Raw genomic sequence first — 23489 nt, 5'->3', positions numbered from 1 at the left:
ACACACAGAGGTACCTGAATCAACGTTTGCAAATGTATGTGGTGCTTCCAAAGGCTTTGCTTCAAATTGGACTGAAGAGTTAGTTAGTTCTGATTCTTGGTCTTTCTGCATTTTCAGTCCTTGATAAGATGTTTCATCACATATAGCATAAATGAACTTTTTTGTTTTCTTTTTCAAACTGGATATTAAACCTGCGTTCTTCAAAGCTACAGAAGTATGTTTGGTAGTGGCTGGCCAGCTGCCATTATCAACTGAACTTGTATGTAAAGAATCCTCTTTCTGTGAGCAAACAGTTTGTAGTTCCGATCCACTTTTAGAGGCTTCTGGTTCTTTTTCAAAGTTTGCATCAGTCATATTACTTGAGAAATCTGCTCTGAAAGTCTTTTCAGGTGATTCTCTTATCCTGAATACAGACTTCTTGATACCCTGACGTGGAGCAGCTATTAGAGAAGAATCAGATAGTGCTTGCTTTCCCACAACAGTGGAATCTTCACGAGACTCAAGACACTGCCCTTCATCTCTCTTTTTTACCACTGGTTCCTCATTTAATATCTTCACTGTTTTTGATATGCTTGAAATATGCAGCAAAGAATTTTCTGAAGTAATGAAATTGGTAGGTTCTTTCTCTGTACCTATGACATCTTCTTCTGAATTATTTTGGTCACAAGAAGAAATACGCAGTAGGGATGTTTTCTCCATCTGGGTTCCATTTAGACCTGCGAGGGTTAGCTGAGACCATTCAGAGGCTGAAGATGGTACAATTTCCCTGGAGATTTTGTCAGTTCCATTCCCAGGGGGCTTCTGATTTATTACATTTGAATCTAATGGATCACTGTCATTTGGCTCCATTTCAGGTACAAATGAATGTTTATTTTCTGTCATTTGTATTTTAGCTCCTTCATATTCATCAGTTTTTGTTTCATTGAAAATATTTTTCCTAGTCTTGCCAGTTTTTATGTTTTGTAGATTTCTTGTTTTATATTTAGAAACACATACTGGGAAACTATCTTCTTCAGAGATATCTGTAACTGTTTCACATACTTCATCTTCTAGGACATTTGGCATTGACTTTTCAAAATGGTCTTTGCAGCTATTTACTTTACCAAATGAATCCTCTAACATTTTCTCCAATCCTGTTAAAATATAAAGCAGAAGCATTATTAATAATGTTTTATAACACAGCCATATAATTTATACTATTCTCAAACCTTTTTCATAGAAATAGTATACACTGAATAACACATAATTTAGCATTTAAAGGGTTATCCTGAGTGCTAGATATTTTTTGGGTAGGGAGGCACCAACCTTGCCCTGTTCTTCTGGTCAAGACTGATTCCAGTGTACTCAAAGCCTTTTATTCATACTCAATCCCTAATAACCTTTCTTTGCCAGCTCTACACAACTGAAACTCAAGTTTACTATATATACACAACTTAATATTCTAAGATTTATCAAACTAGAAGTTCCAAATTTTGTGGCCCTACAACCAGCAATAAAATCTGATTTTATACATACATACACACACACCCAGATATCCAGTCCTACACATTTATACAGATACACACAAATACTAAGAATATGCAATATTCCAATGACCTGATTAGGTAACTTTAGATATATCTGCAACCATACTTACTTTCTAATTAGAAAATAAGGTTTCACATTTAATTAATCATTAAGTCTTAATCTGCATCTCTGTGAGTTTTGAGTTATGGGTTTTCTTTTGTTTTTGTGTCACAACAGCATCTTTGAATAGTATTGTCCTAGTATGATGTTTAAACATTTTCATCTAAATCAAGTTAGTTTCTATTCTCAATACCTTCAGTAATCATGAAAGGAGAAGCAATGTGTTTTCTCTTCAAGAAAAGAGGAGCAATATTTCAATGATGTCAGTTGAAAACAGTAGTTCAATTAAACAAAAGGACTTACCATGAGTTTTAGCTTCTGTTTGATTTTTGTTTTCACTGTCTGGCCCAGAAGGGATAAACGTAATATTTTTCTTCAGACTTTCATCATGGTTAGAAGAATAGCTTTTCGAAATCTGCAAAAGTTATGTTTTAAGATCACTAGTATAAAAACTCTCAGTATGCATATAGTATATTCAACTTATTCTTAAACAGAGAGACAGCAAAGTTTCATAGTAAGTCAAAGAAAATCACATATGGAAACAGTTTTAGAGACTTCCTCAAAGGCTTAGATAAATCATAAATTAGAGAATGAAAAATGCAAGATAAAAAATTTTTCAAGGCATTCTGAAATTATATGCAATTGCAACAGCATAATCAATTTGTCATATTTACTTACAGCAGTACTATCATTAGGAAATACAGTTGCAGATGCTTCTTCATCTCTGACTGTAAAAAAAAAAAGTTCAATTTACCTATACTGTATCATATGTCATACATTAAAGTTCATGTAAAACATGTATTTTTTGGTCAGACATCAAAAGAAACATGCACTATTGGATTAAATGACACATTTGAAACAAAATTAATTGATCGAAGTATAGTAATTAGAAAGGTCAATCAACACAGTGGATAAGCTGTGCTCACAATTCCTTAGTACCACTGATAAAGTGGTAAGAAACTATGGTTTGCTGATCCTGACTTGAAGGTAATAGTGTCCACAAGGTAATACTTGAAGGTAATACTGTCCACAAAGGCTTGGAAAATCAGATGAAGCTGTGAGGTCATGACATAAAAGCAAAAGCTTGTAGACTTTAGTATTTTTTTAGATAACAATATAGTTGAAAGGCATATCATACGTTAAACATTTCTTACTTTTCAACATGCTTTTACCTATATTATTTCATCTCAGCAAGAAAAGAAGAAAATTAAATGCCCATCTAAAGAGGAATCAACATGGAATGTATTTTTCCTAGAATAAAAAAAAATCCTGGTTTGTGTACAAATTAATTTGATTCCTCTAAAATACCATTTAATGCACTTGAGATTTATTCCAATCTACACTAAACAGAATAAAATTATTCTGAACTACCAACACACCTATCAAAAACAGTATTATCTAATCTGATTACTATCTAATCATCTTTTCATATTTCTTTTTGGACAGAAGCATTACAGATGATAATTTATCAACATCATCTTATATAATACATATTTGCTAGTATTACCTATGAGCACAGTAGAACTAAGTGTTGGTGGTGTGGCCAAAGAACTTGACCAAGACATATCAGGATCCACCTCGGCTCCTAAACTTTCGGAAATACGTTTTGGTGTCTGACCCTGAAAATAAAGAAAATAGTTTATTTCACAGAAATGCACTGATGATTAAGAATATTTTTTCATTCACTTATTTTTTTAATTTTTCATTTACTGAATGCCTATGTGAATCAATCTCAAGTACAGACCTGTAAATCTCAGGGCAAACTTATGACACTGCTGTCAAATTCTCAATTACTACATAGTAAAAATAAACTAGGCAGAATATTTACCTTCATGAGCTTTGGGGTATGAAATAAACTTCCACATATCACTGGGGATAAAACAAGGGACAAAATTACTAAGCTTTATTTTTATTAAAATTTAGAGTATTTGAAAAATAAAGAGCCTTGTTTTTAATCATACCTGACTTTTCTCTTTGTGGTGTTACATATGCACATCGTAGAACAACAGGACTAAAACAAAACAAAACAAATCCCTCAGATTATTTCAAAAGAGAACAAAAATAGCAAAAAGAAACAAAATACTAATCTTACTTAAAAAAGGACTCTCAGTCATATCAATTATTAGAATTATACTAGTTTGTAATATTTTTAGATTACTTTTTAAAAAGTAAATATCTCATGAAGAATTAAGTAACCACTAACTTATGTTTAAAATCCCCATTGAAAGTAATGTATAAAGTACTCACAAATTTTAGATGTTAGGAACTGTATATTTTGAATTTAAAAATTATATAAAGTGACTCTATAATAGCATCATATTCTCTCCAAAGATTCAAAGTACACAAATTATTTTAAACAGGATATTTCAAAGGCATTGCTTTTCATCAATAATATTTTTGTTACTTAAAAATTCCATGGATACACAGGAAAACAGTGAATTCAATGTTATAAGAAAAACAAAGTAAATGTTTCTAATGTAAAAATTATTGTATTAAAGGACTCAATCTAAAAGGAAATTATTTTAAAATAGAAGATCCTCTACCAGGCTCTACAGCAAAATATTACCATGAAAATTAGATGCATCTGTATATAACAAACATCACATGTAGGAAAACGTTTCATTTAAATATTTTAATATAATGACTTCACCATACCTTTCACTAAGAGAAGAATTTGGAGGTGGGCTGGTAACATCATTTACTTGATTCATTTTCGCCTTCGTTGTGCAACAACTTTTATGTTTACCACTGGCAATGTCCTTTCCTGAAACAGTGCAATAATTTAGTGAGGATGTGTATGTTCTAGATTGTGAATTTTTACTCTCTGGAAGTATTTAAAAACAAAAAGCCTCATCTATATTAGGAAGGAGAATATATGGGGAATTCAGTCTGAACTGGTTTCTCAGTTTGCTCACTCCTCTCAAAAAGGGATGTCTCAAAGGATGTCCGTCCCCATTCAACAACTATGTGACGCATACAACAAGCCCAAGACAGTTTGAGTAATACAATTCAAGACAGAGCTTTAACCACAAGGAGTTCACAGTATAGTAGGGAAAACTGTTTGAAATGTACACAAGTGGAATACAAAATAAATGTGGCATGACTTGTCATTAAGTTACACACAGTACTATGGTATCTTGACAGGTGAGAGTAAAGGAAAAGACATTTACTGAAAACCTACCAAAGTACAAAACTCTTCTGCTGAAAACCTCTCAAGATCTTGTTTTCAAGATTGAGTTCAAACTCCATAACAAAACTCCCTAGTAACAAGGCCTTTCACAATCTGATTTAATTTTTACGATGACATTCTTTCACAACCTAATTTTAGCCATGTCCATCCACGTGCATATTCTGCAAGGATGTTCTCTTTCACTCTAGGCCTTTGTACAAACTGTTTCTTTCTACCTCTTTTTATTTCTCCTGACCTAGATTCTCTTCCAGGTTTCCATTTTGAAAGTTCCTCCTCCAGAAATCTTTACTGGTCCCTAAGGTGAGACTGACTGCCCCTCTGATGTGTTCCCCACAGAGTAGTTTATCATACACTGTTCCTGTTTTCCCTATTAGACTGTGTGCTCCTTGAAGTAGAGAACTTGTTTTATTTATCACTGTATCCTTAGAAACTACAATAATGCCTGATACATTATAGACACTCCACAAATACTGGCTGAATGAATTAGCAATGATAAGAAAAGTGGGGTGTAGACAGTGACACATACTTGTGTCTGTTCTTATTGAACACATCTACTTTCTGAGACAATAATGTTTCTAAAGCTATATGTGGCTCCATCAAATCCAATTTATAGTTTTTCAACATTCCTATTTTCTGTATCACAAATTTGGCACTTGAGGCGCTTATTATTACTCTTAAAAATTCTTTTAAAAGTAATTGCTTTATAGCAAGAAACTAACACAACATTGTAAAGCAACTATACTCAATAAAAATTAATAATAAAAAAATAAAAATAATCGCTTTAATTGTTCCTATAATCTCTAACTTAGAGAAGCTTTGGGGAAAATAAGCTGCATTAGTGTTAGTGAAACAAAGCAAAGACCAAGCTGAAAACTATTTGTAGCAGCCTACTCAAACACTGTGTTATATTCTCCTTTCTCAAGAAACAGGCAATACACATAAGCCAAATGTACGTGTAAATTGCAAACCCTTCTTCAACAAGATATCCAATCTCCTTGTCTAAGAGACTTTTAGTTAAAGATACTGAAAAGTAACAACCTATTTTGAAATTTCACCTTTTCCCTTTTCTTCATTTTAAGAAAGATTAAGGATCTTTCTTAAAACAAAGATCCTAATCAGAACAAACAAAAACATGGACTTAAAAAAGAAGGCAAACAATGAGATACCACTACACACCCGTTAGAATGGTGTATTTAGATTAAAATCTAAAACACAGACAACACCAAATGCTGATGAGGATGTGGAGCAAGAGAAGCTCTCATTCACTGTGGATGGGAATGCAAAATGGTAAGGCCACTCTGGAAGACAGTTTGCAGTTTCTTACAAAACTAAACATACTTCTAGGATGAGATCCAGCAATTGTACTCCTAGTTGTTTACCCAAATGAATTGAAAACTCAGGTCCACACAAAATCCTGCACATGAATGTTTATAGCAGCTTTATTCATAATTGCTGAAACTTGGAAGCAACCAAGGTGTCCTTCAATAGGTAAATGGATAAACAAACTGGTACATCCATATAAAAGAGCATTATTCAGTGATAAAAAGAAATGAGCTATCAAGCCATGAAAAGACATGGAGGAACCTTACATTGCTAAGTGAAGGCAGTAACTATATGACATTCTGGAAAAGACAAAACTATAGACAGTAAAAAGATCAGTGGTTGCCAGGGGTTTAGGGGGAAGGAAGGAAGGGTGAATAGGTGGAGCACAGGGGATTTTCAGGGCAGTGAAACTATTCTGTATGATGCTGTAATGGTGGGTACATGACATTACACGTTTGCCAAAAGCCACAGAACTGTACAAAGAATGAACCCTAGTGTAAACACAGGACTTTAATAATAAAGTATTGATATTGGCTCAGCAATAAAAAGAAGTGCAAAAGAACAGAAACTGTAAGAAATGAAAAGTAAATAAATAAATGAACCAGGCAAAATGAAGTTCATACCCCAATAAATATTTTCCAAATAACTTGAGGATCTCATAAATAAGACGCATGATGGTTAAGATAAACTCGTGGAATCTTATGCAAGAGGAAAGACTGCTGAGAAGAAATAGCACACTGCCTCATGGAATTTAATGGATAATTTAAAAATAACATATTAGATGTTAGAACTGAACTAAGTATGTTTAAAAACAGTTTAAGTCCTACCCTGACATTTCAATACTCAATTTAAAGTAAACTTAAAAGCAAACGGTCTCAAGATACTACAGTCAACAGAATTATTCATGCAACCTTAAAAAAGTTAACTCCTCTGACGTGAGTCCACAGTGACCTTATTAATTCATTCCTATCCTTCCTTGGTTATAGAAAGACCAATCCCAGCAGGTTACAATTAGACAATAAACCACCAACTCTAGGTATGTCTTTCAAGATTCAGTAGATTCAGTATAAACTGGTTTACAGAGCTTTTCCTGACCAACTAAGACAGATGGCTGTTACCTTGACTATATCTATAACATCATACTTTGTACATGCTCCTATTATAACATATACCAACCAGTATATTTATATATTTTCTCCCCTACATGACTGAGTTCCAGAGGTCAAAAGCCATCTTATTCGTTTGTATCCTTAATGCCAAGCAAGCTGCCAGGCAAAAAGCAAGCATGGAATATTTGTTGAATGGATGATTCCCTTTTCTGTGTTCTCCTCTACGTTTCATTTGTTACATATTCCTTAAGGTTCTGTCCTAGGCCTCATCATAATCAATTTTCTCACCATATCTGATGACTTCCTCACTTTCCAAACAGATAGTTGATTCCTATAGCTTTCTCTCCCACCTGTGTTCTTTCTTTAGTTTCAGTCTTGTATTCCCCAAATCTCTCAGGACATCGCCACCTTCACATCCCAATACTTTCTCAAACTGCAATCCAAACCTCAATCTACTTTTTTTTCATCCTTTCAAACCTTTTCCCTCTCAAACCTGCTTTTCCCCCAGTGCTTACAATTTCTACGAATATCACCACTCCATTCTTAATCGTGCCCTACACCTGTGATTTGATCCTTTCTTTTGAATTTTCCATATCTAGGCTATTGCAGGGTCCTGTAGTTTCTATCTTCTATATCCACTTTCACTACCATTACTCTAATTCAGGCACCTGATCCCATCACCTGGACCACTATGTCTCCTAACTGATCTCCCTGCCTGCAGTCTTCTCTTCCTATAAGAATCACCCAATTAGTTTAAAATGTACATTCATGACCACCATTCCCAGAGATTCTAATTTAATAGATTGAGAAAAGTGCCGGGAATCTTCCTTTTCAATCAGCACTTCAGGAGAGTCTAATGGTCCATGCCTCACGTTTTGAAAAACACATCTCCAAAGACTGCTGCCAGATTTTTAGGCTTTCTAAGCAAAATAAATATTCATTTATTCTACAAATACTTACTGAATACTCACTACATATGCCATTAGGTATCCAATAACGTTTAAGAAAATCTTTGCTCATTACCTACATCCCCTTTTATATGTGCATTTTCTAATGAGTTTCCTATTTCATAGCACTAATCAGAGGACAATTGCTTATGTTAAGTCTCCTTCACTGGAAGCTAAATGAGTGTAAGAGGGAATACTTCCCAGAAGCAGAGAGATAAGTCAAGATCTGAAAGATGAGTGTCAATTAGCTAGACAAATCACAAGAAGTAAGTAAGTAAGTACTGGGCAGAGGTAACAGTGTGTAAAGAGCCACAGAGCATGGTGGTTTCAGAAAGAAATTCAGCACAAATGAATGGTAAATTGAGTGTGTGTGGGAGGGGAATTATGGCAAGATGAGGCAAGAGTTAATGAGAGAACAGATTATAAAGGACCTTGTAAATCATATTAAGGAGTCTGGATTTTATCATGAGGGCAAAGGGAGGTAATCAAAGGTTTGAAGCAGGAAGTAGCATGATTAAATTTGCATGACTTCTCTGCTCAACAACCTATCAAATAAATTCAATTTCTTTAGCCTGGCATTCAATGCCTGCCTCTAATCTGCTTTTTTTAGCCTTAGGCTGTTTATTGGTCCCTTTTAAACACGCAAGACTCCAAACAGTCTGAATTACTTGCTATTAACTTCACAAACTACATATTCTTCCTCATGTTTTTCCCTCTGCCTAGAACACGCTCACTCTATTCCATCTTCAAATTTCTGAATCTCTTCTATTCTTCAAGGTTTAATTCAATTGAATATTCCCTAATTGCTCTCAATATTATTTATGCTTTCTTTCTTCTTAACTCTCATTATACTTTTTGTATTTTTCTTTTGGCATGTACCACATTCAACCCTAAACTGTCCTTAATCTGTGTATTGTTAATTCCTCTTACCAGAGAGTAATACTCCAAAGAAAGGAAGAGTATGTTACTTAAATCAAGCAGGTGATAAATATTTAAATGAATATATAATCTTATTACATGACAAGTTGCAAACATCTGGCACACAGGCCCGAGAAAGTGCTACCGAATCAAAAGACATTTATAGCAATTGTTAAAAAGAATCTCTGTCCTCTGTGATAGCCTGCAGAAATACAGTTTAGTTTAACATCAAAACAAGCCCTAGGTTTTTTTGTATAGGAATGACATAATTTAGCAAATCTCAGTGGGCAGGGTATATTAATCAAAGGAAGGAGGAAAAGAAACATTTATCAAGGACCTACATTATTTTATTTAATCCAAACCTAGGTATTATTTTCACATTTCCACTTTTCAGGTGGGGAAAGTGTGGCCAGAGAGGTTGAGCTGACCAACATGACATAGGTAACAACAGAGCTGTGATTTTTAACACAGGTTTGTCTGAATTACTAGTTCATGTTTTTTCTAGTCAACCACATCACATTACTTACCTGAATCTAATCTGAATTTATCTAATTCTTTTAAAGGAGATTGGTACAGTGGCAGAGTTAGACCTCGCTCTTTGAATATTATTGGAGTTGAAGCTAACTGATGATAAGGTTTCCTCTGTGGTGTTTTAAATGGGTTTGTTTCATAACTGCTGATTTTATATTCTGATTCTTCCGAAGGTTCAGAATTATAGGGTGGAGCTTCTGAAGAAAGTTCTTCAAACCAATTAAGGCTTATTGGTCCTAAATCTGTAAGAAAAATTAAAATCCCATCTGGGTTTTAATCAGTGACACAATAAAATCCACAAGCCAGTAAAGATTATAATTGCTTGAGATTTTGACTGTTCATTACTTTTAAGGAATACTAATTAAACAGGATCATTAATCTGTTCTCTTATGAATCTGTAGTAAGGTATAACAGTTTACAAAAGTTACAAGGAGATTATTAGCTATTTTAGCTCTTCTAAAGTTTTCTTTCATATTCACGACTCAGAAACAAAAATCATCCATAGTACGAATGCATTCCACAGATACAATTCAAGTAATTATCATTACTACATAAGTGGCTGTGATAAATCTATAGGTACAAGAGACGTGCAGACTCACAAATCAAATGGAATAGATTCTCTGTTAAAGAGAAAGACAAAATTTCTCCTGTGATCTATCCTTAAAGTAGTGGTTCTCAAAGTGTGGTCTGTGGACCACTTGAGGCGAAGGTCACTAAGACCATTTCAAGAGGTCCATAAGGTCAAAACTATTTTCATAATAATATTAGCTATCATTTGCCTTTTTCCCAACATTGACATTTACACCACTGGTGGGTAAAACTGATAACAGCTTTGCCTGAGTAAAGGCAGTGGCCACAAACTGTACTAGGAGTCACTGTATTCTTCATCACCATGCACTTGTAAAAAAACAAAAACAAAAACAAAAAAGTGGGACTTCCCTGGCGGTCCAGTGGTTAAAACTCCATGCTCCCAATGCGGGGGCACGGGTTCCATCCCTGGTCGGGGAACTAAGATCCCACATGCCGCGCGGTGCGGCCAAAAAAAAAAAAAAGCAAGTTTAACTTAAAGTGTCCTTAACTAGGCAGCAAAAGTTAGTTTTATTAAAGCCTAACCCTTGAGCACATCTTTTTAATATTCTGTGACAAAAATGGAAGCATTCAAGCATTTCTGCATATTTAAGCACAAGAGTTGTTTAGAAAAAGCACTCGTGATGAACTGTGAGCTGAATTAGCACTTTTCGTGGAAAGCCATTTTCACAAGAAAGAACGACTAAGTTATTCTGAGTTGGGTGATTTGGTAGACATTTTCTCGAAAATGAATGAAGTGAGCCTGTTACTGCAGGGAAAACAATAGTTTGTTGCCAATGATAACATGTGAGCTTTCAAATGAGAATTAGAATTTTGTTAAAAACTCTATGAGCCTCTGTGAGCTTGATGTCTTCCCAATCTTAAAAGACTTTTCTGATGAAATCAGTGAGGTAACCAATGTGATTTTTATTTACTTTATTTAATTAATTTATCTTTTGGCTGCGTTGGGTCTTCGTTGCTGCGCATGGGCTTTCTCTAGTTGCGGCGAGCGGGGGCTACTCTTCGTTGCGTTGCAAGGGCTTCTCTTGTTGCGGAGTCCGGGCTCTAGGTGCATGGGCTTCAGTAGTTGAGACTCACTGGCTCAGTAGTGTGACACACGGGCTTAGTTACTCTGCGGCATGTGGGATCTTCCAGGACCAGGGCTCAAACCCGTGTCCCCTGCATTGCCAGGCGGATTCTTAACCACTGCATCACCAGGGAAGCCCCCCAATGTGATTTTTTAATGTCTAATGCAAGGTGTCAATATATGGAATATCATTAATATTTTTCCAATAATCCACGCATGATGTTACAACATGGATAAAAGATTTATTCAAGGTACAAGAAAGACTAATTGAATTTAATGTAAGAAGAGTATGAAAAATTCATTAAATGGTTTCGGATTCCACATTGCAACTTTTAAGAAACTACCACTTGTCTTGAGTTTTGGAGTAGTACCAAAGAAAAATACCCACAGTTAAGTGAAGACTATTAAAATACTTCTTTTTCTAATTACATTGCTGTGTGAGGTTGGGTTTTCTTCATGTACTTCTACCAAAACAACATATTGTAACAGATTAAATGCAGAAATGAGTATGAGAATCCAGCTATCTTCTATTGAGCCAGATAGTAAAGAGAACTGCAAAATTTTAAAATAATGTCACTCTTCTCACATTTTTCTTGTAAAATAGTTATTTTTCATAAACATGTTATTCATGTTAATATGCAATGCGTTTATTTTTATTAATTAAATTAATAATATTTTTAGGGACTTCCCTTGTGGTCCAGTGGCTAAGACTCCACGCTCCCAATGCAGGGGGCCTGGGTTCAATCCCTGGTCAGGGAACTAGATCCCACATGCTGCAACTAAGAGTTAGCATGCCACAACTAAGACCCGGCACAGCCAAATAAATACATAAATAAAAATATTTTTTAAAAAAATAAATAATATTTCTAAATTCTTAGTTTTAATTTCTAATGTGGTAACCTACATAAACAAAGGCTCTTGGTCCTCAATCATTTTAGGAGTGTAAGGAGAACTGAGACCAAAAAGTTTGACAACTTCTGCTATAACGTTACCAATGCTTCTGATTTGCTAGAAGTTCTCTGCTTTAAAAACAATTCTGCTAATCACGGGGTCAGTCTCCTCTTTATCCACTACAGGTTCTATACTTATCATTTGTTTAACTGTAAATGATTATTTTCCTAACTGATTTATGACTCCATAAAGCACAGTTTATAGTGTAAACAAAAACATGAAGTACTGAATTCTTTTCAGCAAGCATGCATAATTACACATTTTTCTGAAAACATTATTCTCAATGTAAACGATCAATTTATATAAAATCTGTCAATACCTGCTTTGTTGCATCGCGTCTCAAAAATTTCAAAAAACGTTGGCCTCTCTTTGCATCCAATCGGCATTTTTATCTACAATATTATTCCAACGTTTGGTAACGGAGTCTGCAAAAGAGAACACCAAAATACACTTCACAGGGATGCAGTCCTTTTTAAGTGACTCTGAGGTAAAAGCGGAAGCGGGTAAACCTGCCTAAAGTTACAATGCTTATTTACCTCGGTCCCACTCGGGAAAAGAATCGAACTTACAGCGATGAAGAGAGAATTGTGTATTTGTGCCGTCCGTCCAATAGAGCAGCCACTGGCCACATTCAGCACTTGAAATGTAGCAAGTCTGACTCAAGAACAGAATTTTTAATATTATTTACTCTTTATTAAATTAACTAGTCACGTGTGGCTAGTGGCTGCGCAGTTAGCGAGGGCTATTAGATCAACACCGTTTGACAATTCCCAATCAGTAAATCTTCGTTAACACAGCAGTTACCCGGGGACTAAGTGAGGCAGATACAGTGGGCCACAGACTCTAAGACATTTTCCAAAATAGCAATATTTCGTGAAAGTAACTTCATCGTGATTCCAATTAAGGAAACTTCAGCTTGAGACGTCTAGGACAAGCGGCGCCCAGAGCTGGGCAATGGAGTCCCCGGGAAGGGGTGGGGCTCGACCCTCCAGCCCCGTGGAGCGGGTCCCTTCTCCCCGTCGGTGCGGGGCGGGTAGGGGCCAGTGAGGGCCCGAGGCCCGGCTCCCACCCGGGCACCGGAGGCGCTCCCCGCCGCCCGTCTCCACCCCTGCCAACACTAACCGCCTTCAGAGGTGCAGCTGTTTTTGTCCAGAGTAGGCTGACAAAACGTGCGCCGGCACTCAGATCAGAAATCTGACCCCGCAGGCTCCGTTTCGCCGCGACCCACCGCCCCAGACAGAACCCACTACGCGGAGCCGTAACAGCCCCACCTCCGCCCAGCGGGTTTCAGACTCCCGCTCCAAAAGCCCGCTCACGGGATACGTCACGCGATGACGCCATGGCGCTGCACGCAGCGCGCGCGCGCAACCCGGAAGTCAGACTCGGGCCGGGTTGCCGCCGCCTCCAGCTGTGGCCAAAGCGAATACTTGTTCGGCTGCCTGACAGTCAGTTCCGAGCCGCTAAAGAGGGAGCTGAGGTGCACGTTCTCTTCTCCTGAGCCTTCAGACTACTAGGCCGCGCTGCTTGGAGGCACCACGCCCTATGTATACTCGCCGCCTCCTCCCCCTTCTCTCCGCTCCCTGTCACGTTTGGGTGGTCGCCCTCGAATGCGGCCTGGGGTCTGTGAAAAGTCTCTGTTTTGTTCTAAGAGCGGGCGTCCTCCAAAGTGGGGAAAGCCCCAGAGTGGTCCGTGGCTGTGGATAACTGCCTTCCCGGCTGAGTGCTCCCTAAAGAGTGGAAGAGGCTGAGATTTGAAGCCAGAGGACATCGGTTCTAGTCCGCGTGTTGCTCTTAGGCAGCAGGATTTCAAAACCTCTGAGCCTGTTTCCCTGCTTGAAAAATTGTGAAACCCACCTCAGGCCTCCTGCAGTGTTAGGCGCTTCCCTCTGCAGGCTTCCGTAGTATCCCTGACATTCCTAGGGTACCAAACACCTGTTTTGTGCCTGACTTCCCCTCCAAACTGCCCTGGAAGACAGCAGTCTCATTATTCACAGGGTCTGTGATATGCCTAGCACAAGGCTTAATTCAGGTTTATTGTAGTTCCTAGGAAGCCTTCAGCTGGATTCTGGAGGTGAGAGGGGCTCATGGGCCTTGCTGCTTTCCGAGGGCTCTTGAGCAGTAAACAGTGGAAGCAACCGTGGATTTGAAAAAGAGTGGCCTCTACTTGGTACCTGAGGTGTCATTTTAGCTTGATCATAATCCTTTGCTGTAGTAGGAAGCCTTACCAATACAGATAGATACCAAAGCTTATGATCATCTAGGTCTAAATAGCAAAGAAACACGGGCCTGAGATCCTTATCCAATAACAGCTAACACTTAATGAACATCTATGAGTTATTCTGCTTTGTGCTTTATAAAGAATATCACGTTTAATCTTACAATAATCCTATAAATTGGTTAGTATTGTCAGATGGGGAATCTGAGTCATCTAGTTAAGTAAGTTGCATGATAAATAAGGCCCAGTTTTCAGTTAAGTCTGTGTAACTTCAGATACTTAACTATCCTGTGATTGCCTGCATTTAACCTCTAAATCTGAACAATTTGCTGCTTTTCACCTTTTTGGGGGGGCGGGTCCACTAGAGTGGACTAATGAGAACTGTTGGTATGTCATACAACCCTGTGAAATATATTTTTTCACTATATACACTGTTCCTCCCCCCTCCCCCGCCCCCGCACTCTGCCCATAACTTTATGCTCCTTGCTCCTGTAGTACCAGGTTTTTTACATTCATTAGCTCTGCCGTAATATACTTTCTTCCTAATACTCACTCTTGTAGTGCGGCAGCTCAAATAATTTACTGCTTGTATTGGATGTACAGTATCTTTTAAAACAGGATCTCTAAAATGGTAAGTCACTGTGGGAATAATGAATTACTAATTAAAACGTGTGTGAATAAGAAGGTAAATGAGAAACAGCTTTGAAAAAAGATTCAGGAGCAGTGAATTGAAGAGACAGAAAAAAGCAATTAGGGATGAGGTAGCAATTAGACCTCCGTAGGTAGGGAGATCGCCTTCCCTCCTCCAATTAGGGTAATAGGAAGCAGCACCCATCAGAATCAGAAATAAATGGAGAAGCTCGGGAAGAACCGGAACCAACTTGATCTGGAGAAAGAGGGGGCGGATGAAGGTGGAAGGCAAAACAAGGACACAAACACACTGCCCCAGGATATTGCGCTGCGCCTGGGCGCACGGCGGCCGGATGGAGCGCTTGGTCCGTGTTCCCTACAGCTTGTACCCGGGCTACGGGAACACGCTGCCTTTGGGCCAGCCTGGACTCTCTGAGCACAAACAGCCCGACTGGAGGCACAACAACGGTCCCCCCGCTTTCCTGGCCAGGCCGGGGCTGCTGGTGCCCTCCAACGCCTCCGACTACTGCGTGGACCCTTACAAGAGGGCCCAGCTTAAGGCCATTCTCTCCCAGATGAACCCCAGCCTGAGCCTGCGTCTGTGCAAGGCCGACACCAAGGAGGTAGGCGTGCAGGTGAGCCCCCGGGTGGACAAGTCCGTGCAATGCTCACTGGGGCCTCGCACCTTGCACAGCCGCTCCCCCTGGGGCAGCACGGGGCACAAGGCACCCCTGTCAGCCTGGGGAGTCTATTCACCAGTGATGGGCCGCAGGGGCCTGGTGCGGCTGCAGAAGGATGGGGAAGACGAGGAGAGGAAGGCGCTTTCGGGTCCTCCCGAGGCCAGCCAGCCGCCGCCGCTGCCGCCACCAACACCAAGGTCGGAAGAGGACCAGAGGGAGGAACTCCGGGAACAGGAAAAGTTGGGGGAGGAAGATGCCTCAAGTCCTCGGGAAAGGAAGAGCAAGCAAGCTCAGGGAGACGCCAGCGAGCCGCTCCGGAAGCCCAACTTCCAGGTGAGCTTTCTCTTCCCTCGCCTCAGCCCTCTCTTTCCTTTTTTCCATTTCTGGCGCAACGAGAGCAGAATCTTCTCTCGCAAACATGTATTTTACATGTCCTATGTGTATGTGTGTTGTGTAATTTTTTGGTAAAATGGGGTGCCAACTTTAAGCCTATGAAAACCCAAAGTTTGGGAACCATAGCTATTGGAAATGAGGAGACAAAGAAGGGTTTCAGGTTTGTGAAATCTGTGATCAGATCTTCGTTCTGTGCAGGTGGTGCTAATGGCCTCGGGGGAAATAGATTGGAAAAGCGTGAGAGCAGCTAGAAGCGTCCCAGAGTAATCAATCCTTGAGAGCCGAGTTCACGTAGTGACCTTGAGAATAGCTCTGAATGAGATTAAGGAGGCTTCTTGTTGTTTCTTATACAAAGCCACAAGGATAGAAGGATTTGGCTTTTTATCCACACACCCCCTCCCTGCCACCCCAAGATAGTAAAGGACTTTTCCTCCTTATTTGCAGTTTTTAGAACCAAAATATGGCTATTTTCACTGTAAAGATTGTAAGACGAGATGGGAGAGTGCTTATGTGTGGTGCATTTCTGGAACTAATAAGGTAAGTAAAAGTGAGTGGGACAAGGGAGAGCATGGGCGGGCACAGGTGCTACATGGAGGAAGAGCATGTTTCCTAACGGAGCATGACTAGAATGCTGTCCTGGTCATCTTGGCAGCCTCCATGCCAGGCACATAACAGGTGTTCAGTAAATGTTTGAATTGAACTGAATTGGGCTGTCTACAAGAGCGCTTGAGCTCCTGAACCATACCCTGGTGTTATATTTGGTTTGGTAGTTGCACTGGACGAAATGTCAGGTTATTTAAATGAACTCTTGCTCTTGTATACATTGGGACTTGCTATAATCATTTTTTTTTTTTTTTTTGCGGCACGTGGGCCTCTCACTGCTGTGGCCTCTCCCGTTGCGGAGCACAGGCTCTGGACGCCAAGGCTCAGCGGCCATGGCTCGCGGGCCCAGCCGCTCGCTCTGCGGCATGTGGGATCTGCGCCACCAGGGAAGCCCTATAATCATTTTTTAGTTGGTATATTGTAACAGGTTTGGGCCTTAGCTCTAGAAAATTTCCACTGTCTGTCCACAAGGTGGGGCAATGAGAGAAATAATTTATTGTGAAGGTTAACCTTGAGAGACTTGCTTATTTAGGCTCCACGCCTTAATTTGAATTAGTTGTCAACATATTTAGGCTGGGAAAGATTCCACATTTTGCATTTCCAGATTTTCCTGAACCATCAGACTGGTCATTAAACACTCTCAGTTTGAGAGCAGTAGGCTGGACTTGAGCAGCTTCTGTTTCCTTTCACTGGGCATGTAGCCTTTATTTCACAACAGTCTACATCTGGTGTCTCTCATTCACCTCTACAAGCATTTGAGTTTGAGGCCGCTGTGCTGTTGCATTTTAGATACTGCTTTTCCTGCTTAAGGACTGTAGAGGGAGAGGGTAAGGAGGCATGCTACGACCTGAATGAAAACTTGGGGTTTTTTTTGTTTTTTTGTTTTTAATAACCCTAGCCATTTACTAGACCCTGGAGGCGAATAGATTTTTAAACTAAACTAAAATTACTTTCCTTCTCTTGCCAGAAAAGAAACAGTGGGTTTAATTCAAACACTGGTGACACTAGGAAACAAAGAATAAGACATAGAACTCATCCTGGAGAAATTTATTGATAGGAGTGACGCAGACAAAATCAGATTTGGTGATACATGCATTGGCACCCGTGGCATGGAAGTGGTACAGAAATGATACAGGAGGGGGAAAATTAACCTTGTCAGAGGGAAGGCATCTTGATGTCCAAGCAGGATTTTAAAGGTTTATAAATAGGAGTTCATCAAGTGAGGAAGGGAGAGAAAGTGCACAAGAAAATGCACAAAGCCTGGAAACCACGTGTGTTGGTGGGTAACTATAAGTAATTTAAATTTCAAATTGAGAAATACTGAAAAAAATGAAAAAGTAGGGGCAAATAGACCAGGACAAAAGGAGCTGTTCAAGGGTTCTGCCTGCACAATGAGTAAAGTTATAATAGCTACTTCTCACTGAAGACTTTTACTGTGGTACTTTGTGTACATTATTGGGTAGTTGTCAGAATTATAGAAAAAGGAAGTTGTATTGTCTCAATTTTACAGGTAAGGAAAATGAGGTTCAAAGAATAAGAAAAAGTGACTGATAGCACTAGAAGAGCTTAAGACTTCAGCATAGAGGTTGGGCAAAAGCAAGCTGCAAGGTGAAGGAATGGATTACTTAAATTAAGATCTGGGAACCTAGAGTACATATAAACTTGTGTAAAAGACAAATTTCTCTTTAGGTTTATTTCAAACAACTCTGTTGCAAATGCCAAAAGAGTTTTAACCCTTATCGAGTAGAAGCAATCCAATGCCAGGTAAGCAAATAGAATATTTCCATCGTATCTATAATGTTTTCATTCTTAAGCATGAAGCTTCTGTGGCAAAATGTTAGGATTTGATAGACTTAGATATCTGTACAGGAGTGTTAGGTTTTCTGTATGTTTGAATTTTTATAATATTTTAGAAAAAGCATTAATTCTAGATTTTTTGTGGTGGGGAAGGGGAAGATTTACTCTTAAGTTGCCTTATGTGGTGTGTTTATGTATGTGGTGTGTTTTTCCTCAAACACCCTGTGTATAGTTTGCATGTAATAATTTAACAGGTAACCTTTATTAAGCTTTTACTATGTGCCAAACTTGAGGCCAAGTGCTTTTCATTATCTCCTGTAATCTAACCTTTGAGGTAGATGTTATTCCCATGATACAGACCAGAAAGCTAAAGTTCAGTAAGGAAATAACTTGCCCAAGGTTGGACAGATAGTATTAGAGTTGTGATCAGATTCCATGGTGTCCCCAAGGTCTAGGATGTCACAGAATTCGATGAGCTCTTACCTAAAACAGCTTGCAGGAGACATCTTTTGAAGCTTTTCAGAAAAGTGTGACATAGTTGATTTTCATAATCAAGAATTTTTTTTAACCTAAATCCTTCACCTACTTAAAACCCTTTTTCTACTACTAAGAAATAAATAACTTAAAAAACGAGTCTAATCGTTTATAAATGATTTATCTTTAGATTTTCTAGTCTGACATTCTCATTTAGTCTGTTTACTCTAATTACTTTGGATTTAAATATATTTTCTTACTATTATACTCCTTTTTCTTGTGTTCACTTGAATTGATTTTTTTAACCCCCCCCCATTATCTTGGCAGTTATTCATTCTTTAATGTTCTTCTTTAATGTTCATCTTACAGCATGATTCTTTAACAACTTATGTAGACGTTGATAAGTCAGTCTCACCTCTTCTTGACAATGCAGTGACCTTAGGTCACACTAATTCCTTATCACTTCATCCAAACTTCTTTGCTGCTATTGTTGTATGTTAATTTTAAACTTTAAAAGACATTATTTGTTATAGTCATAATTAATTTAGCTTTAGCTACATACTTAACCTTTCTGCTGCTCTCGGGTCCTTTTTGTTTCTGGGACCACTTTCCTTTTACCTGAAGAACACATTTTAATATTTCCTGTAATGCAGGTCTGAAGGTGACACCTTTTATTTTGTCTAGATAGCTTTTTTAAAGGATATTTTTGCTGAGTATAAAATTTTTAGGTTGGCAGTAGTTTCTTTCTGCCCCTTAAGGATCTGACTTTCATCGTTTCTGTAAAGTTGGCTGTTGGTCTTATTGCAGCTCCTTTGAAGTAATATATCTCACTTTTTCTCACCTTCTTAAGTCTGTTTGCTTTTAAGATATTTCTCTCTGCTTTGGTTTTCAACAGTTTTACAATTTTTTTTTTTTTTTTTTCTTTTTTTTTGCGGTATGCGGGCCTCTCACTGTTGTGGCCTCTCCCGTTGCGGAGCACAGGCTCCGGATGCGCAGGCCCAGCGGCCATGGCTCACGGGCCCAGCCGCTCCGCGGCATATGGGATCCTCCCAGACCGGGGCACGAACCCGTATCCCCTGCATCGGCAGGCGGACTCTCAACCACTGCGCCACCAGGGAGGCCCAACAGTTTTACAATTTATGGCCAATAGTAGTTTCTTTGTATTTATCCTGTTTATAATTCATAGTGTTTCTTGAATCTGTAGCTTGAAGACTTTTATCACTCTTGGAAAATTATCAGCCATTATCTTTAAAATATTACTTCCACCTCCATTCTCTTTCTTCTAATTACTCATATTAGACCTTTCACCATATCCCTTATCTCTTTTATGCTCTTTTCTGTATTTCCTATGCTTTTGTCTCTCTTTGCTTCAGTTTGGATAGCACCTACTAAACTATCTTCCATTTCTCTAATTTTTCCTTCTGCTCTTTCCAATCTGCCGTCAAACCTACCTATTCAGTTATAGATTTCAGTTACTGTGTTTTTCAGTACTAGAATTTTTATGTGTTTTTAAGTGACGTCCAGTTCTCTGTTGGAAATATCAGTCTCATCTCTTTGAACATATTCAGCATCATTTTCTTAAAATCCGTACCATAAAACTCCATTAATTTAATCCTCTATGGTTCTGTTGCTATCCTCTTCACGTTCCTTGGTTTTCGAGTATGTCATTCTGTCTCCTTATATACCTGGTTACTTTTGAGTGCTATATATTGTATATGAAAAATTATAGTAATAATTTTTTTTTTGGCGGTACGCGGGCCTCTCACTGCTGTGGCCTCTCCTGTTGCGGAGCACAGGCTCCGGACACGCAGGCTCAGCAGCCATGGCTCACGGGCCCAGCCGCTCTGCGGCATGTGGGATCTTCCCAGACTGGGGCACGAACCCGTGTCCCCTGCATTGGCAGGCAGACTCTCAACCACTGCGCCACCAGGGAAGCCCCTATAGTAGTAATTTGAGGCCTAGGATAGTATTGTTTTTCACAGAAGACTTGTTTGCTTCTGTTGGGCAGATGGGGACACTAGCAATTTCAGATTACTATTTTCCAATCAGGGTTGAGCTGTTTTGAAACTGGGCTTCAGCAGTTGAAGGCTGGTCAATTTTTGGTTTATTCTTATTCTTAGGGTGTAGCCTTTCAGGGCCCTTCAGGGTCCCAGCACAAAACCTGCATTGTTTACCAGGTCTCTCCTATTTTGACATATTTAAGATTATCCCTCAGCCTCATCAACTTGTTAAACTCATTTTCAGCTTCCTGTTGTCTTTCACCTCTTACAGAATTGCCTTTAGAGAGAAAATAGTCCCAAATGTCAGGCTCATCTCTATTTCTGGGCTTCCTCCTCTGATACTTTGGTAACTCTCCAGTGCCTTCAAGTAGTTCTTGTTTTTAATTATTATCTTTTCTGCTCAGCTTTTCTTGTTGTCCTAAGTAGGAGATTTGGTTAAAACCACCTAATTCAGGGCTTCCCTGGTGGCACAGTGGTTGAGAGTCCGCCTGCCAATGCAGGGGACACGGGTTCGTGCCCTGGTCCGGGAGGATCCCACATGCCGCGGAGCGGCTGGGCCTGTGAGCCATGGCTGCTGAGCCTGTGCATCCGGAGCCTGTGCTCCACGACGGGAGAGGCCACAACAGTGAGAGGCCCGCGTACCACACACACACACACACAAAAAAACACCTAATCCACCATTACTAAAACCAGAAACCTACCTTTAGACTAAATCCTGATTTTTTTTTTAACTAAAAAAATTTGTTTTGAATTAAGCCTTTTCTTCCTTATAAAGGTGATATGAGGATTAAGTGAATTTATGTAAAGTGCTTGGAGCAGTACCTAGAGTAAACAACATGTGAGTATTGCTATTAGAATTTTCTTAAGGATGCATACTCATCAACGGGAGAGTGGAAGATGTAAGTGCAGTACAACATTTGATAAATCATATCTGAGACACTCATTTGGAAAATAAAAGTGCCTATTTTCACAATATAAAAGGTAAAGCTTGACTTATTCTTTTTGGCTATGGACATATGCAGAAAATAGAGCAGTGATTATAAATTTTCAAAGATTAGCAGGGTTGGGAAGGTGGACCAGGGTAGTATACCAGTCTCCATGGGGTGTGTTTTTTATTTATCAGAAGACAGAATAGGATAGTGGTTAAAAATACTTCAAATTCCAGCAGAGATTAGGCATGACTGGAAGGAAAACATTTAGCTTCCTCTAGAACACCCCTCCCTCCAGTTGTGACAGCCAAAAATCTCTCCAGATATTGCCAAATGTCTGCTGGTAGGTAAAATACTACTGGTTGAGAATCACTGCTCTAGTATTTTTTAAATGTTCCAGTCTAGGTAATCAAATCACTTAATACCCACTGCTCACTCCCACCTGGCTACAAATGTAGAAACCTGCATAATGAAGAGACTCTACAAAACTCTAACTTTTAAACCTTTTCTGTTGTATCTTCTGGACTGGCTCATCAATGTTCTCTTAAATATCATCTTTGATCATTCATTTTGAAAAATGCATGGCATTTAGTGGGCTGTGAGTGGTTTTGTACAGCTTGGTCTTGGACTTCTCATAGTATTCAAAGGAGGAGAAAGATATCTGGGATAGGGGTGGTGGGGAGAAGTATTTTCATTTGAAGACTACATTTGAAGAACTAATTTGATCATTTAGTCCCCAAACTGTTGCTTCTTTTCAAAAGACCTGTTCAAAGTCTCGTTGTTCCTGTCTTCAAAAGAAAAGACACATCGATCTAAGGAGGCCTCATCGGCAGGAGCTGTGTGGCCGCTGCAAAGACAAGAGATTCTCCTGTGGCAATATTTACAGCTTTAAATGCATCATGTGACAGGCAGCATGCTTCGTATGGGACACCTGAACTCTTCTTGTAATTTACTGTATAGTTCCTCTTTTGCACCTTGGCTCTGACCTGGTATTGGAAAATGGTTTAGGCTTTTGTACTTTTTGTAGGTGGTATGACAATTGTCGCTGTGAATAGAATAAAATAAATGCATGTAAAATAGACCATGAAGACACATTAATTGGTGATCCCAGGGAAAAACATCACTAAAACATTGGGAAAATGGTAGATCCTATCACTAATATGAATGGAACAATGAAGAGGAACAACAGTCATTCGTTTGACAAACTTTGGTAAACTGGGTGTTCTAAGTGCTAGGAATATAGAGACAATCAGGAGCAAGGTCCTTGCCTTCAAGTGTACCTAATCATTATAGCAAGTGCTTAAATAGTACTTAGTATATGCCAGGCATTGATGTTACTCATCACAGCACTCTTATTATACTCCTTTTTAATAGATGAGGAGAGAGAGCCACAGGGAGGTTACAGGGTAAAGCCAGAATTTGAACCTAGGTAGACTAGTACATTCTCCACGGCTTTAGATTTACTTATATTTTTTTCTCAGATTCAGATGTGTTAAGTGCAATGAAGGAAACGGGGCTA

The 23489-nt window shown here is 39.0% G+C and overlaps 2 protein-coding genes across 6 annotated transcripts in view; one reads left to right on the top strand and one right to left on the bottom strand.

Annotated features, from left to right (window-relative positions):
* BRCA2 (BRCA2 DNA repair associated) overlaps positions 1–13536 on the bottom strand; it is a 54581-nt gene extending 41045 nt beyond the window's left edge. For all 5 annotated transcript variants that reach the window (XM_081214771.1, XM_081214772.1, XM_081214774.1 and 2 more), the window contains exons 1-10: positions 13372–13536; positions 12569–12674; positions 9641–9886; positions 4282–4390; positions 3588–3637; positions 3455–3495; positions 3134–3245; positions 2305–2354; positions 1930–2041; positions 15–1133 (exon numbers count right to left, since the gene is read on the bottom strand). In XM_081214771.1, the coding sequence (XP_081070897.1) occupies positions 15–1133; positions 1930–2041; positions 2305–2354; positions 3134–3245; positions 3455–3495; positions 3588–3637; positions 4282–4390; positions 9641–9886; positions 12569–12635 (1906 nt within the window). In that variant the 5' untranslated portion in view covers positions 12636–12674; positions 13372–13536. The remainder of the gene's footprint in view (positions 1–14; positions 1134–1929; positions 2042–2304; positions 2355–3133; positions 3246–3454; positions 3496–3587; positions 3638–4281; positions 4391–9640; positions 9887–12568; positions 12675–13371) is intronic.
* Positions 13537–15432: 1896 nt separating this feature from the next.
* On the top strand, positions 15433–22875 carry ZAR1L (zygote arrest 1 like; the record flags this gene model as incomplete). The annotated part of the gene is made up of 4 exons (XM_081214723.1): positions 15433–16107; positions 16612–16704; positions 18460–18534; positions 22732–22875. Exons 1-4 carry the CDS (start codon positions 15448–15450, stop codon positions 22873–22875), a joined length of 972 nt encoding a protein of 323 aa, XP_081070849.1. The 5' UTR covers positions 15433–15447.
* Positions 22876–23489: the final 614 nt, after the last annotated feature.

The sequence above is a fragment of the Mesoplodon bidens genome (genome assembly GCF_964165515.1).
Source record: "Mesoplodon bidens genome assembly, chromosome: 17".
Taxonomy (NCBI): domain Eukaryota; kingdom Metazoa; phylum Chordata; class Mammalia; order Artiodactyla; family Ziphiidae; genus Mesoplodon; species Mesoplodon bidens.
The sequence above is the reverse complement of the archived record's forward strand: the minus strand, read 5'-3'. Positions and strand labels throughout refer to the sequence as shown.